Source organism: Streptopelia decaocto, assembly GCF_964273445.1.
Source record: "Streptopelia decaocto genome assembly, chromosome: 7".
NCBI classification, from domain to species: domain Eukaryota; kingdom Metazoa; phylum Chordata; class Aves; order Columbiformes; family Columbidae; genus Streptopelia; species Streptopelia decaocto.
In genome coordinates, this window is record NC_138661.1 from 43,010,108 (window position 1) to 43,037,163 (window position 27,056).

General features: G+C 38.1%; 1 protein-coding gene across 11 annotated transcripts in view; it reads right to left on the bottom strand.

The window, feature by feature from the left end:
- Positions 1-27,056, bottom strand: part of CELF1 (CUGBP Elav-like family member 1) — a 69,461-nt gene that overhangs the window by 29,133 nt on the left and 13,272 nt on the right. For 5 of the 11 annotated variants that reach the window (XM_082059330.1, XM_082059329.1, XM_082059331.1 and 2 more), the window contains exons 2-9: positions 21,945-21,985; positions 7,230-7,417; positions 6,355-6,437; positions 5,894-5,942; positions 2,557-2,691; positions 2,295-2,374; positions 1,816-1,977; positions 561-642 (exon numbers count right to left, since the gene is read on the bottom strand). In XM_082059330.1, coding sequence (XP_081915456.1) covers positions 561-642; positions 1,816-1,977; positions 2,295-2,374; positions 2,557-2,691; positions 5,894-5,942; positions 6,355-6,437; positions 7,230-7,407 — 769 coding nt within the window. In that variant the 5' untranslated portion in view covers positions 7,408-7,417; positions 21,945-21,985. The remainder of the gene's footprint in view (positions 1-560; positions 643-1,815; positions 1,978-2,294; positions 2,375-2,556; positions 2,692-5,893; positions 5,943-6,354; positions 6,438-7,229; positions 7,418-21,944; positions 21,986-27,056) is intronic. The other 6 variants (XM_082059328.1, XM_082059327.1, XM_082059334.1 and 3 more) reach the window with 3 other exon arrangements.

The following is a 27,056-nucleotide window of genomic DNA, read 5'->3' on the forward strand; positions in this document are numbered from 1 at the left end:
GTAGCATTCTGCAGCAAGAAATTGGCTCATACCTGTTAAGCTGATATTTCCCTAATGGCAATGCTGTAATCAGTCGTAATTCAAATGAAGGAACTAAAGAACCTGAATGAAGAACTAGTTCACATTCCTATTAACATTGCATTTTCAACTTTGATGTATTTAAGAACAAAAAATTTTAAATGGGAAACTTAACAAAGAATCCATTATTGCTGAAACACATGCACTAGCACTTATTTCAAAACACAATGCTTCAAATAGGCACCTGTTTGCATGAAAATAAACATACAGAGCCATCTTTTTGTACCCATGAGATAATTTTAAATGCCAGAGGTATGGCGGATTACCAGCATACCACGACTTACCTGGGTGACAATGGTTAACTAAGATTAAGAAGGAACATCCACACTTGTAGCAGAGCACTCCAGTCATTTCAAAGGAGTGGTTAACTTAGGACTACTTATTTTAAATGGTGTTAATGTGTCTATGGCCTTTTGGCTACTTTGTCTACCCTTCTTCTCTTTTCTTTGGCACTGAACTTGTCTTCTGATGGAAAAACTCACCTCCCATCGGGTGGAGGCTGCTCAATGTGTTCAGGTTCCCAGATGACGCAGCTGCTGTCTGCTGAAGGAGCTGCAAATAAAGCTAGACATTACACCAAAAAACAAAACAAGAGTGAGAGTGAGGGCTGGCTCTGCTTCTGGGAGAAACTGCACCACACCACAGCCAGAGCGCCGTCACAAAGGGAATTCCCACTGCCCATGCACCACATCGTAGCAAAGCGTGAAGAGAATTCCGCTCACACAATACAGCCAGAGCACCGTAGTGAAAATCCACATTGCTCATGCACCTCGTTGCAGCCAAAGCAAGAACACGATGCTTTCCCCACTCAACATAACCAATGCTGAATGAAATTTATACCTAACACACCAAGACAAAACCAGTAGAATCAGCAGCAAGAGAGAATCCTATTCAAATCACCTCAGGCAGCACTGCCACCCCATATGATATACTACCTCAAGCCAGACTTTACAGCTGACACCGCCAGCATAGGACAAATGGCAAATGCCATACCAAAACCAATGAGCCACTGCAGCCATGAGAGAAATTTCAAGCCTCAGCTCAGAAGTTATTTAAAGTGATCTCTTATTCCTTTCTGCATTAACTAGGTGTTGTCATAAGAAATCCTAATCTACCAAACCTAGAGCAGTAGTAAAAGACATAATGTCCCCACTTCAGCAGTGCACCATACCAAGAATGAGATGAAATTTTCCTCTTCTGTTCCCAAGACATTATATTGCATGAATATACTTCTCATAGCTACTCTGGCAACCCTTGTGAGCCACAGCACATCAGTTCATGAAAAGTTCACCCTTTAGAAGCCCAGCAAAATCAACTAAAAATCAGTGATGAACAGCAGACTACCCTCTGTTGTGTCATTTTTTGCTAGAGAGTAGCTTCTATATTCTGTAGCTTGTCTGTTTTGTGGGTTTTTTTGTTTTTTTTTTTTTTTACTGTGCACTGTCAGCTGCTTGGTGCTTCTAACCTGATCATCTTTTCTACTTGGACAGCAGAAAGCCATTCTACAGAAGATGGAAAAAAAGTTTCAGTAGTTAGGGCTACAGTGACTGGGGTTGAAATCCTCACTTAAATGTATCCTAACTGCTACCACATAACTTAATTTCAGCCTCCTCACCCCAAAAATGGGATTAAGAACTCTGCTCCTATCTACCAAGAGCCTTCTAAAAATGAACACATTAAACACTACAAGATAGCCACTGTAATTCCTGAAGAGATGAACCCAAATCAGAAACTCACTGCTAAGTATTGGGGTCCAAGTGTGTTGAGACCAGCCAGGTTTCCCCATACTGAGGCAGCACTGATCTGTTGCATTTGTTGCTGGAGTTGCTGAGCAATTCGTTTCTGCTCTTTGTCCTTCTGCGTGTCTGCAAATTTTACCACAATGGGAGAAGAGCAACCCTGCAAAGAGCAATTCAAACAATTACATACTTGCTATCCCCAGCAGTCACAAATATACTACTCGGTCACCGGAAGCACACTTTTTTTTTTTTTTCCCTCCAAATGGCACATTTCATTAAAGGTTCAAAATCTAATTTGTTTTTAATTCAAATGTGTATTTTGCTATTTTCTCTGCAGAGAGCAGGAGCAGAATAAACACAAAGGTCCAGGGATAGTATTTGCAAAGAAACACACACTGCACTTATCCTTCTCTCTGCTTTCCACAGTTACTGCCTGACAAATTAAATCTTCTCCTGACACCCACTAACTTGTTTTACCTCCATGGTTTGTGCTTGGTGCATTGCTTTGATTGCTGTTTGTGCCATGGCTCTTGTTGTAAAAGTCACAAATGCACAACCTGGGGAAAGAAAAAAAAGGAACCAAGTCATTCAGTACATCCACAATTACTGTGATGAATAAAGAAATGAAAATGCCTAGAGGGGCAGAGGGAATCACGGAAAGAGCTGAAATGCCACCTTAAGCTGCAAAAGGCCCCATCCAGCAAAGAATCTTGAACTGTCGGCAAAGCTTCCTGCTTACCTCGGCTCAGGCCATCTGGGCCCCGTAATATCCTGCATTCTTCAATCTGCCCAAAGGGGGAGAACATCACTCGGATATCATTTTCATTGCACTTCTTGGATATCATTCCAATAAACAACTTCCTATCTTCTACTGCTAAGAAATCAAAGGATAACAGTATTACCAGCAAATATGTGTTTACTAGGTATTATTTTGTTAAGTCTTCTCCAGCGACTGCAGTTACTTCCCTTTTATTTAGAGGACAGGCTTGTTAAAATCAGATTCCCAATAATGGAATATCTTTGATTTAAGAGGATGTATATGAGATACCTCAATGGACCTGAAGGATGCCTATTTTACAATGTTTTGTGTTTACACTTGCTGACTATTTATCCCTTGCAAGCCTGTGAACTGCAAGAATGCAAGAAAAGGAAAAAATATGTCAGATTCAGCACTTTTATCTCCTACATTCAGTTCCCGGTGAATGAGAGAAGACTTGTATGTATTTTATTGGACTATTTTAATCCTCTCTCCTCTGTCTCTTCTATCTTTAGATTACCAACATACCTAGCTGTATCTAAACAAGGAAGTGAGCTGCTGGAAGCTTCTTTCTAGCCTCTTTGTCATGCCAATCACTTAAATTTAGATCTGCCAATTTCCTCATGCTTCTGTCTCAACACTGGAAGCAAAAGCTGTTGCTAAAACAGAACAGTTTTACTTCTGTTTCAGATTCATCCGTTCTGATCTGTACCAAAAGCATGAAAATAACACTTCAAATCAGAACAATGGACTGTGTGCTACTGTATCTTGCCTCTAAATGCTGATGTTACCAGATACATTAGAGTTGTAGAATACGTTACAGTGTGCAGACTATTTAAAAAAAAATGGTCCAGAAAGACTTTTTTTTAAGCTTTTCAGTTACTGATTACTAATGTCAGTTTAACATCACGTGAGTGGGGTGAATCTGAATCCAGAGTAGAACTCTGTATCTCTCATTTTGTTTATTTAAGGATGCTAGTCATGTCTGAAATATTGTTTTAAAAGGGTGAATCAAATTATGCAGAATACCATTTCAAAATATATACCAGTTTGCAAATACAGCATTCAGCGCAATATAAGATGTATTACGACGAAGGCTGTAGCACAGTTTAAGGCTTCAACAGAGAAAGTAATTTCTTATTTAGTGCCATGATGAGGGGAAATCAACTTATCTGCTGAGTCTATGGTGTTGAAGAGGAATATTCCAAACTATTCCATCTGACATGATTTTGATTGACTATTAAATCTTAATGTTGTAGCCAGTTCACTTCCAAGCTCCTTCAAATGCTTTTTGCAGTCCATTTTAGATCAAGAGATCCAGAATCCCTTTTATTTATAGCAAATTAAAGTTCTTTTTTAACTGATACTTTATTATTTACATTTTCACCTGCATCTTTTACTAAAACTCATATAATTATGTAATAGCCTCTGAAGAGTCACCCTAAAATCCCATTAAATACTTTTTTTCCTCTTTCCATTATTTTTCCAGGATATTCATGTGTGTATAATGCAAGATCAATTTTTGTTTAGAGAACATACTATGTTGTCTCAACAATACTTCAGAAGAATTACTCGTTTCTAGATATATTGACACAGAAAGATATCCTGTATACATATAGAGGAGTTTGCAGATGGAATTACTCCTACTATGTTACCCATATATCTCATCTTCTGTTTCCAATTAATTCAACATACGCTTTCTGGAACCAGGACTGTCATCTTCATGTAGCAACACTAATAGTAACTATGGAAAATGAAGAAAATAAAATTCAGCCAAGCCTAGAAAGGCTGAAACTACATGATGCTAAACACTGTCTTTGCTTACCTTGCAGCAATATATATAAGGACATACACATATTTAAGCATGTAGGTATGTATGTATATAACCTTGTTGTGGAAATACATGGATAAATAATCATTAACCCAATGGTAGATGCTAAATGTCTTAATCCATCCAAAATGGCCAATGTGCAGAAATAGCAACAGTTTTTTCTCTACTGAGCTGTTGTGAATTCTCAGTCTCCCTTGTATATTAGGAGAAGCTTTGACTCCCACCCTAGCTGCAACAAGCTTTATTTCAAATTGGTCAAGCACTTGAAAAAGCATTTCCAGATTTCACGGAATCGTAGAAGGTTTGGATTGGAAAGGACCTTAAAGATCATCCATCTAGTTCCAACCCCCCTGCCATGGGCAAGGACACCTTCCACCACATCAGGTTGCTCAAAGCCTCATCCAATCTGGTCTTGAACACTTCCAGGGAGGGGACATTCACAACCTCTCTGGGAAACCCCTGTGTCTTACCACCCTCACCATACTGTACAAAAACAATTTATTCTAAATAGCTAATCTAAATCTATCTTCTGCTGGTTTGAAACCATTACCCCTCATCCTGTCACTGCACTCCCTCATGAAGAATCCCTCCCCATCTTTCCTGTAGGTCCCCTTTAGGTACTGGCAGGCTGCTATAAGGTTTCCCTGGAGCCTTCTTTTCTCTAGGCTAAAGACCCTCAACTCTCTCAGCCTGACCTCACAGAAGAGGTGCTCCAGCCCTCTCATCAGCTTCATGGCCCTGCTTTGGACTCGCTCGCACATGTCCATATCCCTCTTATGCTGGGGGCCCCAGAGCTGAACACAGTACCCCAGGTAGGGTCTCACCAGAGTGGAGTAGAGGAGGCAAATCACTCCCCTTGACCTGCTAGCCTTTCCTATGATGCAGCCCAGGATATGACTGGCTTTCTGGGCTGCAAGTGCACGTTGACAGCTTATATTTGGCTTTTCATCCATTAATACCCCCATGTCCTTCTCCACAGGGCTGCTCTCAACCCACTCATTGCTCAGCCTGTATCCATGTTTAGGATTGTCCCGACTCAGGTGCCAGACCTTGCACTTGGCCTTGTTGAACTTCATGAGGTTCACATGGGCCCACCTCTCTAGCCAGTCCAGGTCCCTCTGGATGGCATCCCTTCCCTCTAGATCATCAACCACAGCACTCAGCTTGGTGTCATCCACAAAGTTGCTGAGGGAGCACTCAATCCCACTGTCCATGTCCTCAACAAAGATTTAAACCATCTTAGTACAAAGAAGAACTCACTGGATGTTTCCCTAACTGTTAACATGGTTCTACCACAAGCAGCAGCAGTGGGGGATACTGAGTCATGGAACACCACTCACTATACTGAAAATACACTTTTTTTTTTTTTTTAAAAAAAAAATCAGGTTTCCAATTCAAGATTACTGCATCAGAAGCTGTTCAACAAAAGGAAGCTCTTTAAGCTTCCCTATTAGTGTGATGCCAAACTCAGGCCTTAGTACGGCTTACCATTACTCTTTTCACTGTCAGCTGGTTTCATCTGGATAGGATGGTGCATCTGAAATGTAAAAAGATTATTTAATCCTAGACACATTCAATTTATACTATATTAAATATATCCCATAGGAATTGTGCAAGAAAAAAATGGTAGCCTAAATATCCTCCACAGAAATACATAGGTAACAATACCTAAATTTCTCGAATTAAAAACAGCTTTCCTAATGATATGCCATCATTCTTCCTCAGAGTGCATTATAGAAGCCATGTCCACCCACTTCACCACCATATTATTCCCCCAAATGCTCCAAAATTCCCTTAAGATCTGTTATAGAAATCTCATGACACTGCTCTTTTGAATAATTCTTTTACAACATGATTTGAGGGCAAGAAAACATACATTTGTACACCAGTGGTAGCAGGGCTCAGAAAAACAAGACAGAGTTGCAAAGAAAGCATGGCTCTTCTCTTACCCCTGGGAGGATCTTCATGTTGTGAAGAGCATTCTGTGCTTCTAGTGCAGCTTTACGGGTATAAAATGTAACAAAACAGCACCCTGCAATTAAAACACAATTCTAGCCAAGAAAGAACAATACGAATCTTGATGTGCCCTACAGAAACTGCAAGTCCTGCTTCTAACCTTCCAAAGTAAAACATATGACAAACAGAAGAGGTTAGACATGTAAATAGGTAGGTACTACTGATTGCGTCAGCTTAGGAAAGACTTCTATGGGTGTTAAAATAGGATATATTCAGAACCGACCCCACATCACCAAAACACCGTTAACAAACATTTAGATACATCTGCCAAATAATTGTTGGCTACTTCCATTTTCAAACTCAACAATTATTTACTAGTACCAAAAGCTTACCTAGTTTCACAGGAAGATATTGCATATAACTCAAGTGCAAATCCAGGTAAGGCATTTAGCTAAGATCTGACATACACAAGTACTTGATATACACAAATGGCTAAGACCTCAATTTTACATTTTATATGAAACTGTGACACTTTCAGCAACATTTCAGTCACACTGTAGCATCACAATGATGCTCTGGAGCAACACAGTATCAGCTTGATGTTCTGCTTTACAATTATAATCCATACTCTTCAAGCATCTCCATTACTTCTGAGCTCTAAAAACCTTTCGATTTTCCTCAGCTCAGCTAATGACTGGATCACAGTCCAAGTATAATCTGACACACAAAGACTATACATCCTGGGTGTGCATGTACACTTGGCCACACAGAGCTCCAACACACACGTAAGTCTGAATAAGCAAACAACTAAGACTGTAACTACGTGAAAGCACCTGAAGTCTCACATTAGAAGTACAAAAGTTCTCACCTTTGCTCTGAGGAGGGTTTTGGCTCCTGTCCCTCAAGACATTGATTTCATAGACAGCACCATACTGTTCAAAAAGTTCTCTTAGATCCTTCTCACACCAGCTCCGTGGGACCTGACCCACAAACATCTTGATGGCATCTAGATCAGGTTGGTCTGGGTGATCCAGTGTTCCATTCATTTTCTTTGAGCTACGAAAAACAAGAAGGAATTTCTGGTTTATATCTTTTCACAGATTCCAGGTGCTATTGCAGCTAGAAGCAGCATGCTTCCAGTAAGATTAAAAAAATATATTTCTACACACATAAACGTATATGATTAAAATACACATCTAAAGAGAGACTCTTGCACATTCCTAGTCCTGAGAATATTCAAACACATCATCCACATTCATTGACAAGTTGTGTATTTGGAAACCAAACACTCTACACAGCTGCTTAGAACTTCTCTTATAATAACATCTGTTCCTATAAATGTAGTCAACACTTGGGTTTCATGAGATAAATCTGTTGAGATAACTGAAAAATATTACTAGTTCAACCATGTACAATTTTACAGAAAAAGAAACCAGAATAGGAAGGAACCAAAACTCAGTCTACCCACAAACTACTGAAGCTACCAGTAACCAGTGAAAATGAAAGGATAACATTTTTTTCATTGTTTTTAAATGTGACTATCTGTAACTGTTTCCCAGGGTGAAGATCCATCTTAAAACAGAAACAGGTAAAAGAGATAAGAACTTTAATTAAAATTTTGCAAGGCAAGAGCTCTTAGTAAAACTGGGGAGCTTCCAACAATATCTGGAAGAAATAAAACAGGCTTAGGTTGCACATGAAGAGGTTGGGATTGGACAATCTAGTCAGTCACAGGCTGAATCAAGTTAAATAATGATAGGGTGTTAATATAGGAAAAAAGTCACTTCCTAGACTACAACAACACAGAAGTTACGAGTATGGGAATCTTCACTAGGCTTCAAGGCATTACATCTAGCCAGACGAACAGTTTATAGCCTATTAATACAACCATGTTATACTCCACCCAGCTAATTGACAGTCATATACTACTTTCTGTATTCACTCCTCATAGTCTGCAAAGTGCAATGTGAGGTCACAACCTGCTATATATATATATATCTATATATATCACAGGACTGATCTCTGTGGAAGACTGACTGTAACGACACCCTATTGTAGCTATAGTGATCAGTAGGCTAAAATTGCTGACCAACCCCTGCATAATCTAGAAAGGACATGGGGAGTGAAATAGCAACTATACAATGATTCCCCCTGCCCCCAAACTCTTTGTTGAAGAATACAGGTGGCCTTCTTCCAGAGGAGTCAGCTCTCTTCATCTCTGCGTTTTTCCTTTAAAGACAGTTTTTGAATGGCTTAGTAACTGCACATTACAGTAACTCTGTCCATCTGCAATCATATTTCCCCCAAACAGCATATTAAAAAAAATTCCAAACCAGATAACATTTAGTTATTTTTTTTCCCCTTAATAGGGTGCTGTTCAGAGCCTAAGGAAAAACTGATGCTGGGAAAGCTTCTAAATTTACAACTGTATGAACAGACCTCAGAAACAAAGCTTCTTACTAGGAGGGAAGGAATCATCATAAATTCTTTCACTCCTCTCTACCTTTCCACGCAGAAAGCATCAGCACCTCTCCAAATATCCAAGGCAAACAATGCATTTTACAAAGAGGTAAACTACCTCTCTTAACTCAACACCTTTTAATTCCAGTTGAGAAGTCATTTACTCCCTTCCAATAATAATTTTCAGTGTTGCCTTTTATGCCACAGGCATTTTTCCTGTTACTTGGGCAACTCTTAACATGACCTCCACAGTATTCAAGGAATTTTTCATTCCTAATTAAAATGTTTAGCCTCAAGTAATTAATAGGGAAGAATAGAAACTGCTCTCCCAACAACTGATTTAAATAACTGCTTTTATAATAATCAGCACCTGTAGCACACTATAAACAACACTGCTAAACAGCTGTATTCCTCCTTAGCCCTCATCCCCAAATTATCAGATTATTTTTCTGCCCTAACCAGAATCCAACATCAATTGTCAATGTCCACTAGGATTTCTTCAGGAAAACAAACTGCAGTCTCTGCTCTCTCTCCTTTCCTCCGTCCCAAAGGGAGTTCATCAGACAGCAGAGGCTTCAGAGACAGCAACTCCAATGATCACTTTAGTCATAAACTTAGACATGAAGACAAAATACTTACACAGTGCTAGCATTCAAGGAGCAGTGATCCACCATCATCTCTGGGAGGAAATCCAACTTGAACGCAGCCATCACCTCAGTCTGTGACAAACTACTAACACTAAATCAGTGTATTGCCTAACCCCCAAACAACGCCACTTCCAAAAGTCCTGCAGGTCTTAACACTCAGCCACACAAAAAAACCACTCAAACCACAGAAACAGAAGCTCAGGGAGACCAGCAATAGACACCACAGAAACAGGCTGGACTGGGAAAGGGACATGGAATCCCAGATTAAAAAGGGGATGTGACCATGTGAAGGGAGGCTCAGCTTAATACACAATGAAAATGCTGATGCACTGGGCTTGTTTTGTGCAATTTTCCCTGGCGAAGCAGTACTGAGTGCTCTGTCAGATAAACAGACTGTCAGATCCATGAAGATAGCAATGGGTAACAGAGCAGAAAGAATACCAACTCCAGTCTTTCCATCCCCAACTCCTTGCTTTTCAAAATGGCAGTTCAAGGCCTTGAGGTTCAGACAGACACTTCCCATATCACCAATACTAAGGTGTGAAGTCAAGAGGTTCCTTCACCATAAACGTTTTCAGTGGCTGATCTCACTCTTTTTACCTTGTGCACTATTTTTGACATTTTCCTAACTTCTAGGGAGAAAAATGCCAACTAAATTGTTTCTCTGAACCTGCCAACGAAATCAAAGCTAAGCAGATTTGATTACTCAAAAATTCCTTAACTACCACAGAACATCAAAACATACTTCTTTTATAGAAGAAAAACATACTTTGCTCACCATGCATCTATAAATCCAGAGATATGCAGAGCCTATAGATGATAAAGAAAGGGAAAACCACAGTGATATGTTGAAAACTGTTTATAATCTTTGAAAAGACTGATCAGAACACCTCAGCTGCTTCATCATTAAAGCAGGAATAACATCTTGCTCAAGGGTTTTATACGGTATTTATATTTATACACACAATACAGACCTCTTGATAAATCTCCAAAACCCAAACTAATGGGGAGATAATCTGGGTAATACTGGATGCACTGACAGATGCAAAAATATGAGATAGCAGAGAGTAAGTGCGGCAGAAGTAGCCAGGTGTGTCCAAGCACTCCAGGAGGGATGACTTAATTAAAAGCCAAACATGAATCCAGATAAGCCTTACATATACAGTCAATATAACTGCAAAATAAACTCTTAGAGCATCAAGGAATACATGCTTGGGCAGCTGCGATTGCTTCTTTCTTGTCTGTCAATGACTGAAACATGTACTTGCACTTATTTAGACTGGCCAGTATATACAGCTTTCTTCACACTTGCACAGTTACAGAATGCCAATTATTTTTTTCATAAATAACCATTCCAGCCTCTGAAAAAAAGAACATTTCCCATCTTGCACCTACAGCAAGGTTAATTAAAAGGTTATTAAAAAGAGTTAGGCCTCGTAATACAAAGAGATATGTGTGTTACTGCAAAATAAGAGAGGACGTGAATTTAGCAGACATCAGATATTTAACAGTAACTACTTCATGCATGCTCTTACTATGTGGTAAATGCAAGAAAGCTTATTCTTTAATCAAAAAGGTGTAAGGTATCTTCTAACACCACTGTTAAGAGCATAAAAATAGGCACTAGGGAGCACAGGTCAACTTATTAGCTTTCAGTAAATTATTCATATCTACCCTTCAGACTCATCAACACTGAAAAACACCATGTTGTGTAAAACACATCATATCGAAATGTTAAGTTGAGCCTGGAGCCCACTTTATGTATTTCTCTAAAATAAGCCCACAGAAACACTTCAGATTTAGATGATTAGAACAGCACAAGAGACAGTGGGGTTCTTGCCACTGTTCACATAAACATACAGACAACACTGTAAGTTCTGCTCTTACCTATGAAGATCAGAATTCATTCCTTCTGATCTTCCAGTAGTCTTGAGATTTTTTAAGCAGCCAGTAAAATACCCCAACAGCCACATTCACTGTAGGTTTGATCAAAGATTATACTGGCTACAGACACTCTAGAAAATGGGTCTTAAAGAAGGTTACTGAGATTTATTAGTTTACTGAAGAAAATCACTAAGTCATCATGATTGTATCCTACAGACACCCTTCCCCTCATCTCTCTGCTCCCCAAAATGGAAGTCATACCTGCTTGTTCCCTTAAGACAAAACTGCAACAAATTACAGGCATTGTCGCACTGCTACACTCCATGTCAAATTCAGCCTACTTGCTTCGATAGTTAAAACATTAGTTTTGTGCAACTATCCTGGTACATATTAATTTTTAGTTCTTGTTATATTTGCTCTAATTTCTCCTGTGATGTGCTCACTTCATTTAATGAAGTGTGCCAAAAATATTTCACATGCAAAGAAAGAAAGAAAGAAAGAAAGAAAGAAAGAAAGAAAAATTAATTTCAGTGACAAAACACTAGGGTACACACAGATTTGTAGTACATAGTGAAATGAAAAGATTTATGGACTGCACTTGTGAAAATATCAGAAAGAGTCGAAAAAAAATGGTATTTCACTACTGCACAGAAATAAGAATTGAATGAGGAAGCAGTGTTTCTGTGGAATAACAAAAAAACCCCATAAAAGTCATCCTAGCCACTGCTCACAAAGAAAGAAAAACAGGAGAGCTAAACACACTTATTTTTTGCTCAGATGTCAAATCCCTGCTGGCTTCCAGATCCATTCTTTGACTGTTTCTATTCAAAGGAGAATAGAAACAATGTCTGAAATTCCAAGCCCTATGGACTGTAGCTACACATTTAATTGTGGTGCTAATAGGACAATATGAACATTAAAAACTTCTACATACTACAGACAAAAGTTGTTTTTGTTTTTTGGTTTTTACACTTCTGAAGCCCTAGATGATGCTGCAGAATATTTCACTATATATGCTCCTCAGAGATTGCAGAGTATAAATGCTAAAAGTTTTTCTTTTATTTTTGAGTTTACAGAATTACATCACATCCTGGGGCACAAAACCTAAACCAACAACAACAAAACATAACAAAACTAAAAAACTGTGTGGTGTTTTCTTTCCTATGAAAGCTTTGTTCATTTAAATGAGCAATTAACTCTGAAAGCTAAAGATAATACCATCTTTCATTTTATAGGCTGAATCTCAGACAACACATACAAATCTGAGACTGAGGCACTACTGGGATGATGAGAGCAAACTATGGGAAAGGATGCAGGCAACGGGGAAATCAGATGCTATGAAGCTTTGAAGGAGACAGATCCTAGAATAAACTTCCCCTTGTATTATCTGTGCATATCCAGATCCCTGCAGTGTTGCTGAATTGCAGGTTTTTAAACAGATAACCCCTAGGTTATGTGCATCAAAATACAGTAACTACTTGTCAATATTTTGTTGTTTCATTGTTGATCATGTAAGCATGTGGTGAGAATGTTTTTTGCCTATGTTGAAATCCAAACGCTCTCCCCATGCCTCACTGGGTACAAAGAGCCCCTTACCTAGTTGCCGGAACTGCAGTTTCTTCCTCTGCCAAGCTCTATGGCAGTCACGCACCGTGAGTATAGGAATTGGACACAATCAGCAAGTTGAATTTACCATCAGAATACATGAAGTTTAGGGCTGCCTACAATTCAGATTATCTGAAAAACATTTTTATTTAAATGAAATTTCTGTAGAAGTTTCCAGGTGGAGAAAAAGGACAGTAGGGGAAGGATGACAACTGGTTTTATCTCAGAAACAGCAAAGTTTCACAGTGCTCTCTCATGCATTTATCTGAGAGCACTTAGTTCCTCCATACTCTCCAAATCTAGATGATTTTCACAAATTAGGCAAGTATATTTAATTCTAAAAATAATTTAATGTGTTTTTTTTTTTTCTCCCCTTCCTCAAAATATTTTTGGGGAAAAAATTGAGGTAAATCAATACATTCTTGACCTACTTCTCTGGCTTGTGAATGAAGCCCTGTTTACCTGTAGCTTCTGCTCCAATTAATTCTGTGCAAGCTCAAAAGGAATTAATTCTGAACTTCTGTCTAACTGAAGAATCCCCAGGACTCCCAGCTTTCTTCCAGCAGACGAATTAGCAAGTCACCTATCCCTCTGGATTACAGGATGTTTTCTCTGCCTAATGCTCTTAGAAAGGGAAAAATAAAATGGTAGCTAAAGTTACCCTTTTATTTGACAGTAAAGACAAATGATACAAAATAAATTACACAAAACCTATTTTCTAATTTCTTTTTTCTAAAATTTTTTTAACAGGTAACCCATGGGCTATGTGCAGCAAAATACTGCACGTAAGAACTACCATTAGGAATGAACAACTAAGTAACCTCATTTTTAAATACAGACTGATCAATAATTATTAAGATTTTAGACCCCTTTGTCTAATGCACATAGTCCTAGTCATTATCAGAAGGAAAACACAAACTAGAATGTGTCCAGTGTGGCAGTTCTTAAGTTCCTTAGTCACAACTTTTTACCTTTCTAAATAAAGTGCAAAATCTTCACATGAAAATAGGTACAGAAGACACTGGCTTAAATCCACAGAAGTCACTGCTTCTCTGCGGTAACTGAGATGACAATTACGAGGTGGCAAAACAGTATATAAAGTCCTATACCTGTGTAAGTCTGTTGTACAAAGTGGTTTTGAATTAAATTGGTCAGAAAAGACCTATTGGTTGAACATGCTTTTTCAGAGAGGCACCAAGGGATTACAAGCTGCAGAAGAAAAGGCAGCTCTATTCCCAGCTCTGTACCAACTTGATCCAAAAATCCAAACAACTTCCCTTAGCTCCTCAATTTCCATATGTCACACAGGCAAACCAGGATGCAGCGATGCTTTCTTGGGATACAACTGAGAATACTGTTTGCTATACAATAAACCAATATGCTGGAGAGCTAACCCTTTACACAAGTATGCCAATACATACCAAAAGCAGATCTAAAAAAGCTGTTCCTACAGAAGTGTCTTACCTCCTTATAATAACCCCATTGAGTCCTGAGATCTTTCAGTAACTTCTACCTGTTTAGTTGTGCAGACCATAGCCAAGAGCCAGACTAGTTCAGAGCTACTTGCACACTGATGGGCAAAGGGCAAGAGCTGAATGTTCTGTTTTGATCTGCCTCTCACTTAATGCTATATCATTAGGAACTTAATGCCTTGAGACATTTACTGCTCTGACAAATTTATTTGAATATGAACAGTGGCTTCAAAAGTTTCCAAGAAGGAATCACAGTGTATGGCTTGTGCATTGTTTCCTTTAAAAACAAGCCAATAAAAATCCAACTGAGGTCTCTGTAGCAGGTATCTATTAATCAAAGTACTTCTAGATTAGAGCACAGACTGCATAGACATTCAGTTCCTCCTGTTTGTTCCCCATTCTGCATGCATTAGCGCAAAAGCACTTTAAAGGACACCGGCAAAGTAGCCTAGAACACCAGGTCTTCAGACACGGCAGTGACATTAAGCCATCATTTTGCTAGAAGTACAATAAAGTCCAGGAATCAACTTATGATCCAATAGAAAAATCTTTGACCTTCATGTAACAGCAAAAACAAGTAAGCAAGACTTGTATCCACAGTATTATCCATATACCAATGTGATTCTAAACAGTTCTGCTTTGACTGCCACACATTTACTTGCCTGACCAGTCTAGATGCCCTCTTTCTTTTATTTCAAACAACAAGCAATGAAGTGAATGCATATATCAATTGTAATAGGTCATGTGTGGCTATTACCTTCTTAAGCAGCTGGTATCTGTAAACTAAATTTTCAAGTGACAGCTAAGAACACAAAATCTTAATAACTGATACAAAAAGGAGATGATACTTCATGCAATTTTTGGAACTCCTTGTTGAAAGGTAGTGCAGATGCAACAAACTTATGTGAGTGCAAGAACAGACTGGACAAGTACTTGGAAGAGAGCTATCAGAAGCTACCATACAAACCACAGTAGGTTTTCCTGAGCTAGAAACAGAGAGGCCGAGAGACCACTAAGTCAGTTTTGTGGTGAAAACAAACACTACAGATTATTAGCCTTTGTGAATGGTTAAGACGGGTCTGGAACATGCCAAAGAGCAGGAGTATGCCTATGCATTTGTGTTGGGACAAGACAAAAAGCACTATAGAAAAAAGTAATAGTTGTTCTGCTAAAATTAAAAAAGAATGGGAGCCTCCAAACTTTGACAATTTTCCTCTCACCTCTCTCTGACACATAGCCTCTTTATCTGCTCGTCTGAGAGGGGACACATGAGCATGCTGTGAATACACTGTCACGGCTGTGGGTATCAGAATTCTTAAATGTGAGCAACCCACAGCTCTGCAGACAATGATCTGCTTCTCTAGGGCAGAACAGCTGCACGATGCTTCCCTGAGTTTTACTTTCTCAGCATACAGCTGTCAGCTAACACAGCAGCATGAGGCCACCAAGTCAGTGCGTGACCTGCTGCAGCTGTGTCGGCTGCTTCAGTGATGACACTACGAAGGTCTACATAGGCAATACCAAAAGAGAAAAAATATGGAATTGACCAGCCATGAAACTGCCTCCTGACAATGACCTCAAACACCCATCTTTGACCATAACATTTCTTACTCCCCTATGGCAACCAGGCCTAAGCAAACCAATAGCCTCTCCAAAGCTCCCTGGTTTGAGGCTACACAAATAAGCTTGCATTATTTTGAGGAATATCACAGCTGTCATTTCCAGAATCTGTATCTATTTAGTTATTTTTTTTTTACACAAAGGCAGAAATTCCAAAAAACTTCAAATATCACAGTTTGCAATAGTGCCATTTACAGACTGATAGTCAACTTCAGTTAGTATTTATGCTCTTTCCCAAAGGTAGCCAGTACCTACCCACCCTGTTTTCAATGAGAGTACCTGTGCAGCATTAGGGTAAGAGTCTATTAACTTACCAGAGAAATAAAAAAGATGTCCATGTAAGTATAATGTTTAAATTAAAATATTCTCCTAGAAACTGTACCTTCTCTTGACGATTTAATTATCTTCTTCTTATGCCTGTTCCCCAAGGATACATTAAACATGTCCATTAATCTTCATAAAAACATAACAAGAGATACCTGAATTGTTGTGTTGTCTTTACAGAGTAAGGCATTTTCTTTTACTAGCTTTAAGCTTCTATTTTGTAATTAAAGTTAGCAATTGTGACCTTCAGAGTAGTGATCTGAAGTATATATTCAACTTGTGTCCTTCCCAGCTAAATTTTGTTTCTTCATCTTGCATATTTCCTCATTTTTTTCAGACTAAGGGAACAGAAATGGAGACCAAAACCAGCATTATCAGCTAGTTCTTGGTAGTAGTAGTGATTTTTAAAAAATAAAACCCAGAAAACTATAATACAGTAAAACTTACTGTGATGCAAAGAAGACAGCAAAGGCCTGGCTGAGAAAACACGGTGTGAAAGATACTATATACAATCAAATGAGCAGATGAACAATGTGCCAAAAGACCAAATAATGAATTTGGAGCAGTTAATGCATGACAACCTATTAGAGGATCTGTAGTTGTAGAACAGATAACAACAAGCATTAATGCAGGCTCTCTAGGATAATGAATTTTGGCAAATCATAGACAAGAAGTAATCATCACACGTTTATCCCTCTTTGCAAGACATTTTCCAATTAATAATTGATATGAGGAAGAAGCATTGATCTATGATTCTCAGGGCAATTGCTTTTAAAGCAGAAGTGTATAGTTTTCTTCCTCGCATTAAATGAAGGCATATCATATACATGTTAAAAACAACATTTTTTTTTAAAATAGATGTGAAACGTGTATTTCAGCTTAGCTTAGCTCTATAAGAAGGTATGCAAAACAAAATTTCAGTTAAAAATTATTTTTTTAAATGTCTGCCAACATTTCATAGATGGTGTGGAAAGCATTTTGTGGTTTTTAGCATCACAGTGCTAGAACACAATATTAGTGCTGATATTTTGCAAGAGACAAACTATGGAAATCTTAAGTACTTAAGAGAGATCTGAAAGACCTGTAGACACTTTGGCACTGTAGACAGAAAAAAATTCTTGAGAAAGTAGGAAAAGTGGCTTGGTCACAACAATAGTAAGAGGAAATAAAGGAAGCAGAATGACACAGACCAGGAGACAAGGCAGGAAATGAGAGTATAAGAAGCGAGGACACACATTTCTATCCTGTGAAAGGACAGAGAACTATTAAAAGAAGACAGGATGTAATATTTAAGGCAGCAGCAAGGTTTGAAGGGGTTCCTATCCCCCTTTCTTTTTGTTTATTCAGATCATGAGACACAGAAAGTATGGAAGACAAATCACGCTTGCACTTCAATGCTTAGAACTTCAGTAGAAGAGAAGAATACCTCTGCTTTCATGGCATGATAGCTTGCAAGCATTAGTACAGATCCACTCACACTGACTTTCCCCTCTTTCTCTCCCTGAATGTTATCTCTGAGCTTACAAAAATGATTTTTTTTAAAAGACTGGTCAGAAGTTTAACTCCAGGTATTTCAGTTTTTGTGTAAGAATCAACACTGCAAGCAGTTCTATGGAACAGAATATTTAATATCTCTTTCAACTTTTCTTACTTTGCAAATACAAACATAAGACCTAGAAATCTGTTTTCAAATAGGCCTGTGTTTTGCTGTCTTCTCCTATATTATACAATTCTGCATCTCTGTACTTAGTCAAAAAGATGCACTGGAAACAAACATAATCTCTGCAATATTTGCTAGAGACATTTTTTTCAACAACTAAATACACATTTTAGGTTAGTTTTCTGCCACTGAAACAAAGCCAGAAGTTGATATTCTGCAAAGAAACTCGAAATCCACTGGGTCCTGGAAAGCTCTGATCATGGTGCTTGTCTTCAAGCCAAACATGCCACAAAACACTACAATGGGCAAAGCAACTACATCTGCACAGACAATTGCTGTGTGGTTGCATACTGGACCCAGGGGAGACTACAGAACCAGCTATATAGTTTCAGGACAATGCCACATATTGCCCTACATGAGAATCAAAAATGCCTTTAACCAACATTTATTGCAAGCAACATACTTTAATATTTTACTTTACACATGCACAAGGTAAGAACGGGTCAGTTACATTTTTACTTAAGAAACATAATGTGTAATCTTAATTCAAAGGAACCAACTTCATATTATTCGATTATTTTTAAACGTCTCCTTTCTGAAATGTCTTAGAACAGCAGTCAGTACTGTTTAAAAATCTTTGAGAAGTATGACAGAGGCTTTCTTTTTACTTCCCTTTTCATTCCCAGTTTCAGGAGACCTTTTGGACTACACAAAGGAACAACTCTCAAGTCTCATTGTTCTTTGCAGTCACCACATCAGCAATGCAAGCCATTTTGAGGAGTTCTTTAAAATCAAATTTTTTCTACTAATAGTAGCAGACACAAATGTGAACCAGTTAACATTATACAACACCAAAAAAATCAATCACTATTTCTCATTTCATTTTATTCAAATGAAAGCTTTTTGTTGCATGTTACCTGAAGAGAGTTCAAATGCAGTCCAGGCAGCTCCAGAAGATCACACTAAGCAGTTAAAATAGTAATTGCTGTAATAATAATGTCTACATAGTGCATTAACTGAGAACACAATAAGGCATGATATCCCCTGGCTCTTGGCACAAGGCTGCAAACGCAGCAGTGCAGCTCCAGTACCGTCTGTGAGCAGAGTGGAGATGGGGATGGGATGTGGTATTCCCGGAAAGGCAAACAATTCAAGCTCCCACATACATTGTGGGTAGAAAATACTAACAGATGAAACAAGGGAAGCTCCAGCATCACTCCTGGCACAGAAGAAATGCAATCAATTTAGGAAGTTATTATTTTGTTATCTTGTCTCCTAATCAAAGTTGAGACTCCTGCTGCATATTTGGACAAGCAGCCACCTACAAAACTTCACTAACTATTAAGCTACACATGCAGGACCATAACAAAAATGTCAGAGAGTGTAGTTCTGAAAAATATCTAAACTTTCCAAGCCTCTTGGAAAGGCCAAAGGAGAAACAGTATGATATATATGTGCCATAGTCTTCCTAATCAGCTAAGAAAATACAGCCATGACCATCTAGAATTTCCTTATTATCAAGGTCTAAATAATCTTTAGATGCTATAGTAGGCTTCAACTTCAGGAAGAGCTAAGCCCAGAAAGAATGAAAAAGAATACTCTGATCCAGAACACACCCTACCTCCAAACAAACAAATTTATCACCAAACAAAATTTACATGTACTTTCCTACACTATAAATAGCTTTAGAAGTATTGAGGAAGAATTAAATTCTGTTATGGTAAAAGAACCAAAGCTCCTTCTAAGTAGACAAATCTACAATCTCTTAATGCTTCTTTTCATCTCTACACCAAAGACTTCCATTTTGGAAGAGGCTCAGTTCTGCAGAAATTCTATTTGAACACAGACATGTTTCAGGTAAAACCAGATAAACTGCTGTTCTTCATCACACACCATGCCTACAGATCTGTCCCAATGGAGCTTTCATGAGAGCTTATTTTCAGAACAACAGGATCACCCTAAAGGAGGGGCAGGGCAGTAAGAACAATACAAGCACTACAATTGCAAGCCTCAGAGTAAACTCTTTATTCAAAAACCTGTCTGGTTATAGACAGCAGCTACCAGAAAAATGCCTAACAAAACCAAGTGCTATTTCAAAGGCTGGTTGATTCCTTAACTCAAAGCAAAGCTGACTCCTGCTCAGAGGTACCAGACTCGAAGCGCAATGCCATCAGTTTTATTCTGATATGTCTCTCTGGAGTCAATTTATGGAGTTAATCATCATAAGAGGCATTTCATACTGGAATGCGTACAGACAATATTATATACCATCATCAGATATTCAAGAAAAGACTTGATTCTCTTTCATTTGGACACCTTTCTACATCCGTATTAGGACAGATGATTCAACTTTATGTTGCTCTTAAGATGAGAAACCACGGACCTCACACCAAATGGATGTGTTCAGTTTTGTGAGTTACTTTCAGCAACCATAAACTTGATGATTATTTCATTATTATTTAAATAATCTGATTATTTTGTTATTTAAATAATCCCAAACTACTGATTCTGGACCTGTGCTTTGTAATTGGTAAAATCCCATGAGTTTGAAAAACTAGGTCTAAGCACAGATTAGTCTGTCTCAAAAGACACAAACTCTTCAGACTAAACTACAAGTATTATATAATGACCGGTATTATCTCTTTTTTATCTTCTGTGTGGTCCCAATGGAGAAACAAATGGCTAGGAAGAGCAAAGTACAGAGCACCAGTAATTTAGGAAATAAGTTGTGTGTTTTACAACACCCACAATGCCTGGAGACCAATGCCCTCTAACTGGTACTTCCATACACAGAAGTCAATCCCCAGTTCTCTAAAAATAACTTGAAAATGTTCCTGGATTTCTTAATCCAACTTTAGCTCTTTGTGTCCTGATGAGTGACATATGGAGAGACAGGATATCCTGCACTTCAAAGACAAATTTGATTTTCTTTCTGATACAGACATAAGTAAATCCTTTCCAATATATCTATGAAAACTGTAGCAAATGTCTGACCACAGCAGAAAAAAAGCATTTTCTCTAGACAATATCAAAACTCATCTCTCCCTTGTTGCCTACAGCCTAAAGCACACCTTAACTATTTCTGCCATAGCAAAGGTGATTCATCAGAACAGCAACAATTGCCACACTTTGAGCATGATAGTGTTGCTTAACACAGCAGTTACAGGTCAACTGTCCTCACAAGTGAACTGAAACTCTTAAGACACACAGTTCCAGAAAGTCCGATCTATTAGTTTTGTCCTCCTCTGACCACACACCAAATCACTCCAACTTGCTAAATCGGGGAAAGAACTAATTGATCACAAAAGAGCTGCTTTGTTGGGTTGTCAAGCTGACTTTGCATACCATGCAGTCAAACCATCACGAGAAGCAAGCATAACCAAAGGACACAGGACTACTCAATTGGAGTCTGAATAAGGGGGAATTGTCTCAGCTGCCTCATGAAACTACCCCCTTCCTGGACTTCAGAGGCATTAAAAAAACTGCAATGTAAAATCCTTGCACCAAGCATTTTCGTACTAGACTGTTCCCATTCTGCTGCACATAAGCAAATTTATCTCAGCCCACAGAGAGTTGTTCCACCTTTAGGGTTTCATGTACTACAGAATACTTGAGATTTGTTCTGGTCAAGAAATTACCATGAAGACACGCATTTCTACTTTGTAGTTTGTCATGTTTCTAAAATCATTAAACCACAGATGGAGCTAAAGAACTCACAGTCCTAAATTGTTAATGCTCCCAACCCCCTTTAGCAGTAAAAAGGCAGGAAGAATTTAAGGTTCAAGGAACAGTGCTCACTGCAGTGGAAAATGACTACCTTCATAATTGAAAGTAAAACCACCTTCTCTCTAAACCTTTGAAAGAAATCTCCAATAGGCAACTGAGGGATACCAACTGTAGCTGGTTCATACCTGCAGCTATGCAACTTCCTCTAGTCGTTCCAGTCTTCACTCTAAAAGGAGAAAAAAAAAAAAAAAACAGACATTGAGTATCCCAGAGATAAAATCAGATAATAACAATCATTACAACATGAACTCCATCTTGTAAAACACTGAGGACTGTGAAAGTGAAGCATATTTCTAATGACAGACGTCATAATGAGGTGGTAACAATCCTCATCAGACTCAAAAATGAAGATGCACATTTCAAAAATACAGAGAATAAATGAAAGGTGCAAAAGAAAGGACTGCAAACACAACGTGGCTGGCAACAGAAGTCTTGTGGCTTCCTAATAACATTCAGTGGACTTATCCTACCTGTCTGGCTTTTTGGCTCTCATGACAGAAGCAGAGTTACCAACAGCAGTACCCACAATCCTAGCTCCTATATTACTTTATTTTGACAGCTGCATCACCAACAGATGACAATGAACCTGCAGATGGGAACTCTGACATACAATAGCACAGATGGAAATGTATGAAAAGGCTCTGAATTAGGGAATGCAAAGAACAACACAAGGAAAAATGTTATTTTGCATTTGCATGATAATACACAAATCAACCAGGAACCATCCAGACTTTCTGTACTATCAGTTCATAAGTAGGGGCCGCAACGCTGTGATTCAGGGTTCTCTTTCTGCAGATTCAGTAACCGACCCATGACAGAAGCTAGCATATATTTAAATACAAACACTGGATTTTTTATTTATTTTATTTTTTTATAATTTCTTCTCTGCTTCCTCCTAGGCTATTTTTCAGAACTACAATCATGGTTGTCCAGCAGCATTTTACAGAAAATCCAAATCCATTTACTTATCTGTAGGTAACAAACTAAAAACTGTGTCCATCTGCAAGAAGAGTTACACAAAGCTATTGGAGTTCCCACATTTTCAGTGCTCTGAAGGCTCCTTCATAACCTTTGTTCTATATTCCTTGAGAAGTGTGGATAAGTGACCCATATCCTCTTCTAACTTGTCTTGTAATATACTTGTATATTTATCACCTGTACTTATGTCCTCTTTTCCAGAGGAAAATCTCTTGAGAATTTTTTATCCCTATTTTATAGCAATTTTCAATTGTTCTAATTTCTTCCTAATTTGTTCAATTAATAAATTATACCCTCTAAAGGAACACAAAATCCTAAACATAAAAAACCCCTTTTCTTATAATACTAGCTAAGAACAGCAAAAATCAATCCATAAATCCTGAGAAACATAACTCAGTTATCTGAAACGTAATTTTTAAATTGCGTTTTTCAAAATTACGAATTTATATTTTCTAGAATATTACTAAAACTTGACTATCAGTCAGGGAATGCTTTACATACTGATTTTGTTCCGTTTCACAATAACATTCTGGATTATGAAGCTCCTACTGGTGATTCAGGCAAATATATTACCTGAGGACACTTTCTTCTACCTCACCTACATTCCTTTCCCTTTTTGAAGTTTAATTAAAGAATATTTGTTTATGGCCAAAATATGGTCTCAGATTACTGCTAACATGTCTGGCTTCAAAATTTTTGTTTTCTTCCTTTTAAACCCAATCTTTGCCAGATATTTAAGCCCTATGGAAGTTGTCATAAATGCCAAGTTATATTTTTGTCATAATAAGCTTTCTGAAAAAACTGAAATACACAGCTCATTGATCTTGTAAATGCTTAAGAATATACTTGTAAACAACTTTTTAATGTTAAAAAGAAAGTCTTCCCTTCCCACATGTAACTATGTAACACTCTAAAGAATTAATTTAAAAACTTCAAAGGAACCGAAAGTACATCTAACATAGCCAGAGGAACCCATAACTCTTAGATACCTTTGGGAAAAAAATACACCTCAAGGAATCAAAGGCAAAATCCAAAACTATAAACACTTTGAAAAGCAAGCAGCAAATCTGACAACCACCTGTAGAAAGCCTGGGAGAATGCTCTTAAATCACAAATGTTTCTCAAAACAAAATTGGTTTAGTATGGTTCATTTAATTGCATGCAGAACATAAATACACCAAATACTTTATCCAAGTTTTTACATCAGACAAACCTAGCCTGAAGGCTAAGGAATCTGACAACTGTATTTCTTCTAAGAAGAAATCAGGACTTGGATACTTCAGACCAAGTTATATACAGCCAGCATTCTGCCAGCAATCTGTGTAGCATAGCAATTTCTGTAACTAACTGACATGGCAGAGAGATCCTGTGCAAACCGCAGATTCACCCCAGCCCAGCATTACATACTGATAGTGGACTGTTTTACATAGTTGCATGAGTGTAGGTTCTTAGTGGGGACAGCAAAATAATTCACCAGTGTAAACTGGAATATCTCATCACAGCTTTTGCAAAGAAGATTTTTCCTGAAATTGTCCCCATGACTGAAGTGCTGCATCCAAGTGCAGATGTCACTTCCAACCCCTGTACAAAGCTGGGAAGAACTATGACACCACCTGACAATTCCATGTAGAAAAATGAAGGTTTAACACGTAGATTTAACACTTAACCCTGCCAGATCTAAGAGTGACAAAATACACTCTCACTGATGAACAAACAGTTGTAACTTCTGGTATGCAATATAATATAAATAGACCTGCAGCTGGTAATGAAAACAAGTGGCTCCAGCCACTAAGTACTAGGCAACGGATATGAGCCAAATAAATCTAGTGATATTGCCTTCATACTTAATGGCAAAACTTCAGTCTCACCAGCACCCAGGACCATCTGTAAGAAATACTGGATCATTTAATGGATCCTGATCAATGCAATTACTGTCACAGTCAGCACTTGCCTAGACCAGTTAGTTCTGATTTCTCATTGCAGTTTCCAGGAATTAATGTTTGTGGGATATCAAGACTACTATTGACAATTAAAGAGGCTAAGAGATAAAACATACCACGTAGCTCAACCTCAGATATATCCTGGCGTCAACAGTCTGTCACATAAATCAACGTTCAGTCTGGATTCACTGTTGATTTACATACTTTTATGTACCAATATGGCCAATAATAAAAACTTGGAGATACAAAAATAACTACTTCTCTGGAGGTAGTGCAGGAGGGAGATAATGATGCAGAGAGTGAAGGAGCAAGTGCACTAGATAAATCAGATTACAAATAGAGAGGCCTATACAAATCAGATGAAGTTTGAATTACCGTACAGCTTAGGCCACAACCCACAGAAAGTGTGTCACTTTCTAGTAAATGTTACTTACAAGACAGCAAGACAGAGATAGCGACCAGAAACTCCTATAGTGCCAAAACCTTACCAAGGAAGCTGCCATAATTTCTTATCTGAGAAATGCCCATCTTCTACTGCAATCTTTACACCACCCAAACCTCTCAGCATCAGAAGCTACTTGCTCAATGTAAGGCAGCAGCTCCAAGTCACCGTGCCTGCTCACTTCATTTTTGCAGATGTCATCAAACACCGTTTTCCTCAGTGTTGTCACGTCAAGTACTAACACACATACAGGTTAGCAGACAATCTGTACAGTAAGCAGACCAGTTTAATTACTGACGACAGTATGTTTGACTATCAGAATGTTTGTTCAGTTGAAGATATAATAGGAAGAACAGAATGAAAAACAGAAGAGGTACGCATTTTAGGACCACTGCAGATTAAGATAAAAAAAGATAAAACATTTTAAATGCCATGCTTCAAGTTACTGTAACCAGAACATCATAAAGTATTTAAGATTTGGGATGTAGACCAATCTACAATGTCTGTTCCATGCCCAGTCAGCAATTACAGCTTAAACATTCCCAAGATCAACTATTAGCCTTACAACCCATAACGAAAGTGTCAAGAGACACTTTGAGAATGCAAAACAATTCTATGGTCTATTGGGACTGGGGCCTAGAAGACATGAGTTCTTTTTACTAATTATGGGATTGAACAGCATTGGACAAGTCACTTTATGGTCCTCAGAGTTTCCATTTGTACAGTATTATCACCTTATTTGTTTTCTTCGTGAAAAGATATTTTAGGAACTGGTGACAGAATGTATTACATAGGAGTCAGACAGTACCATCACATTGTTACAACTGCACCTCAGCTGAAAACCTAGTAAACAACTTTATAAAAGAAGTTTCCACAAAACATTTGTCTGCTAATAAAAAAAGAATCTCACCAACAAAAGATTTAAGCTTGCTATATCCTTCCAGATTATGGCATTAAGGAACTCTCAAAATATCTTCAGAGTTGCAAATATAGATGGAACGCAGCAATGTAAGCTTTTATTTACTTTCTGAATGAGGACACAAAATATTCAGAAAACACAAATTCACGTTTTGCTTTATGGTTACAGTACATGCCAGAGGAAGACTTACCAAATGTAGCACAGAGTTTTATGTCTTTTGGGTAAAAGATTGTTTTTGTTTCCTATACCCTCAATATTCCCAGTTTAACCATTAAGACTACTTCTAGCAGGAACACCACCAGCTGAACTTTAATCATCTCACCCATCTCAGCCAAAAGATTCAAATACTACCACTGTCACCTATCATTAAAGGCAAGATAAAAAAATCTCAGTGGGAAAATCAACCCTGTGCAGTGTTTAGACAGACCCCGCTTGCATAGCTCTGCATTAAAGTAAGTCTTTTATAATGGTATCAAGGTACTTACACACTTCTTTCTTTTCATTGCACAAAAGGAAATAGTTCAAATCCAAACAAGGAAGATGTATTGCAGGTCTTCCCACACAGATTCTCAAATGCAATCACTGTTCTGTGCTATTACACCTAAATTACTAAAAGACGACAGAGTGCATATGACCATTACCAGCATTTACTGCCAGCTTCAGAGGGAAAATAATTCTGAGGTGTCCCAATTTTGAAATGTTAGAATCAAACTGGATAGAAAATTCTGAAGACGTGTGAAATTCTGCATCTGCAAATGTTTAAGTATAAACATTTATATTTTATTTCAAAGAAGCACAACTAAGACAGACTGATTTACCTTAAGCTTGTATGTGTCTCTTGCTTGGCTTATGTTAGACAAATAGTTGCCATGAACTCTACTGTACAGAATCTGCCTTTGCCACACGTGCAAACCAAAGAGTAAAAATATGCACACTTTTTATTTCCTTTTGTTGTTTT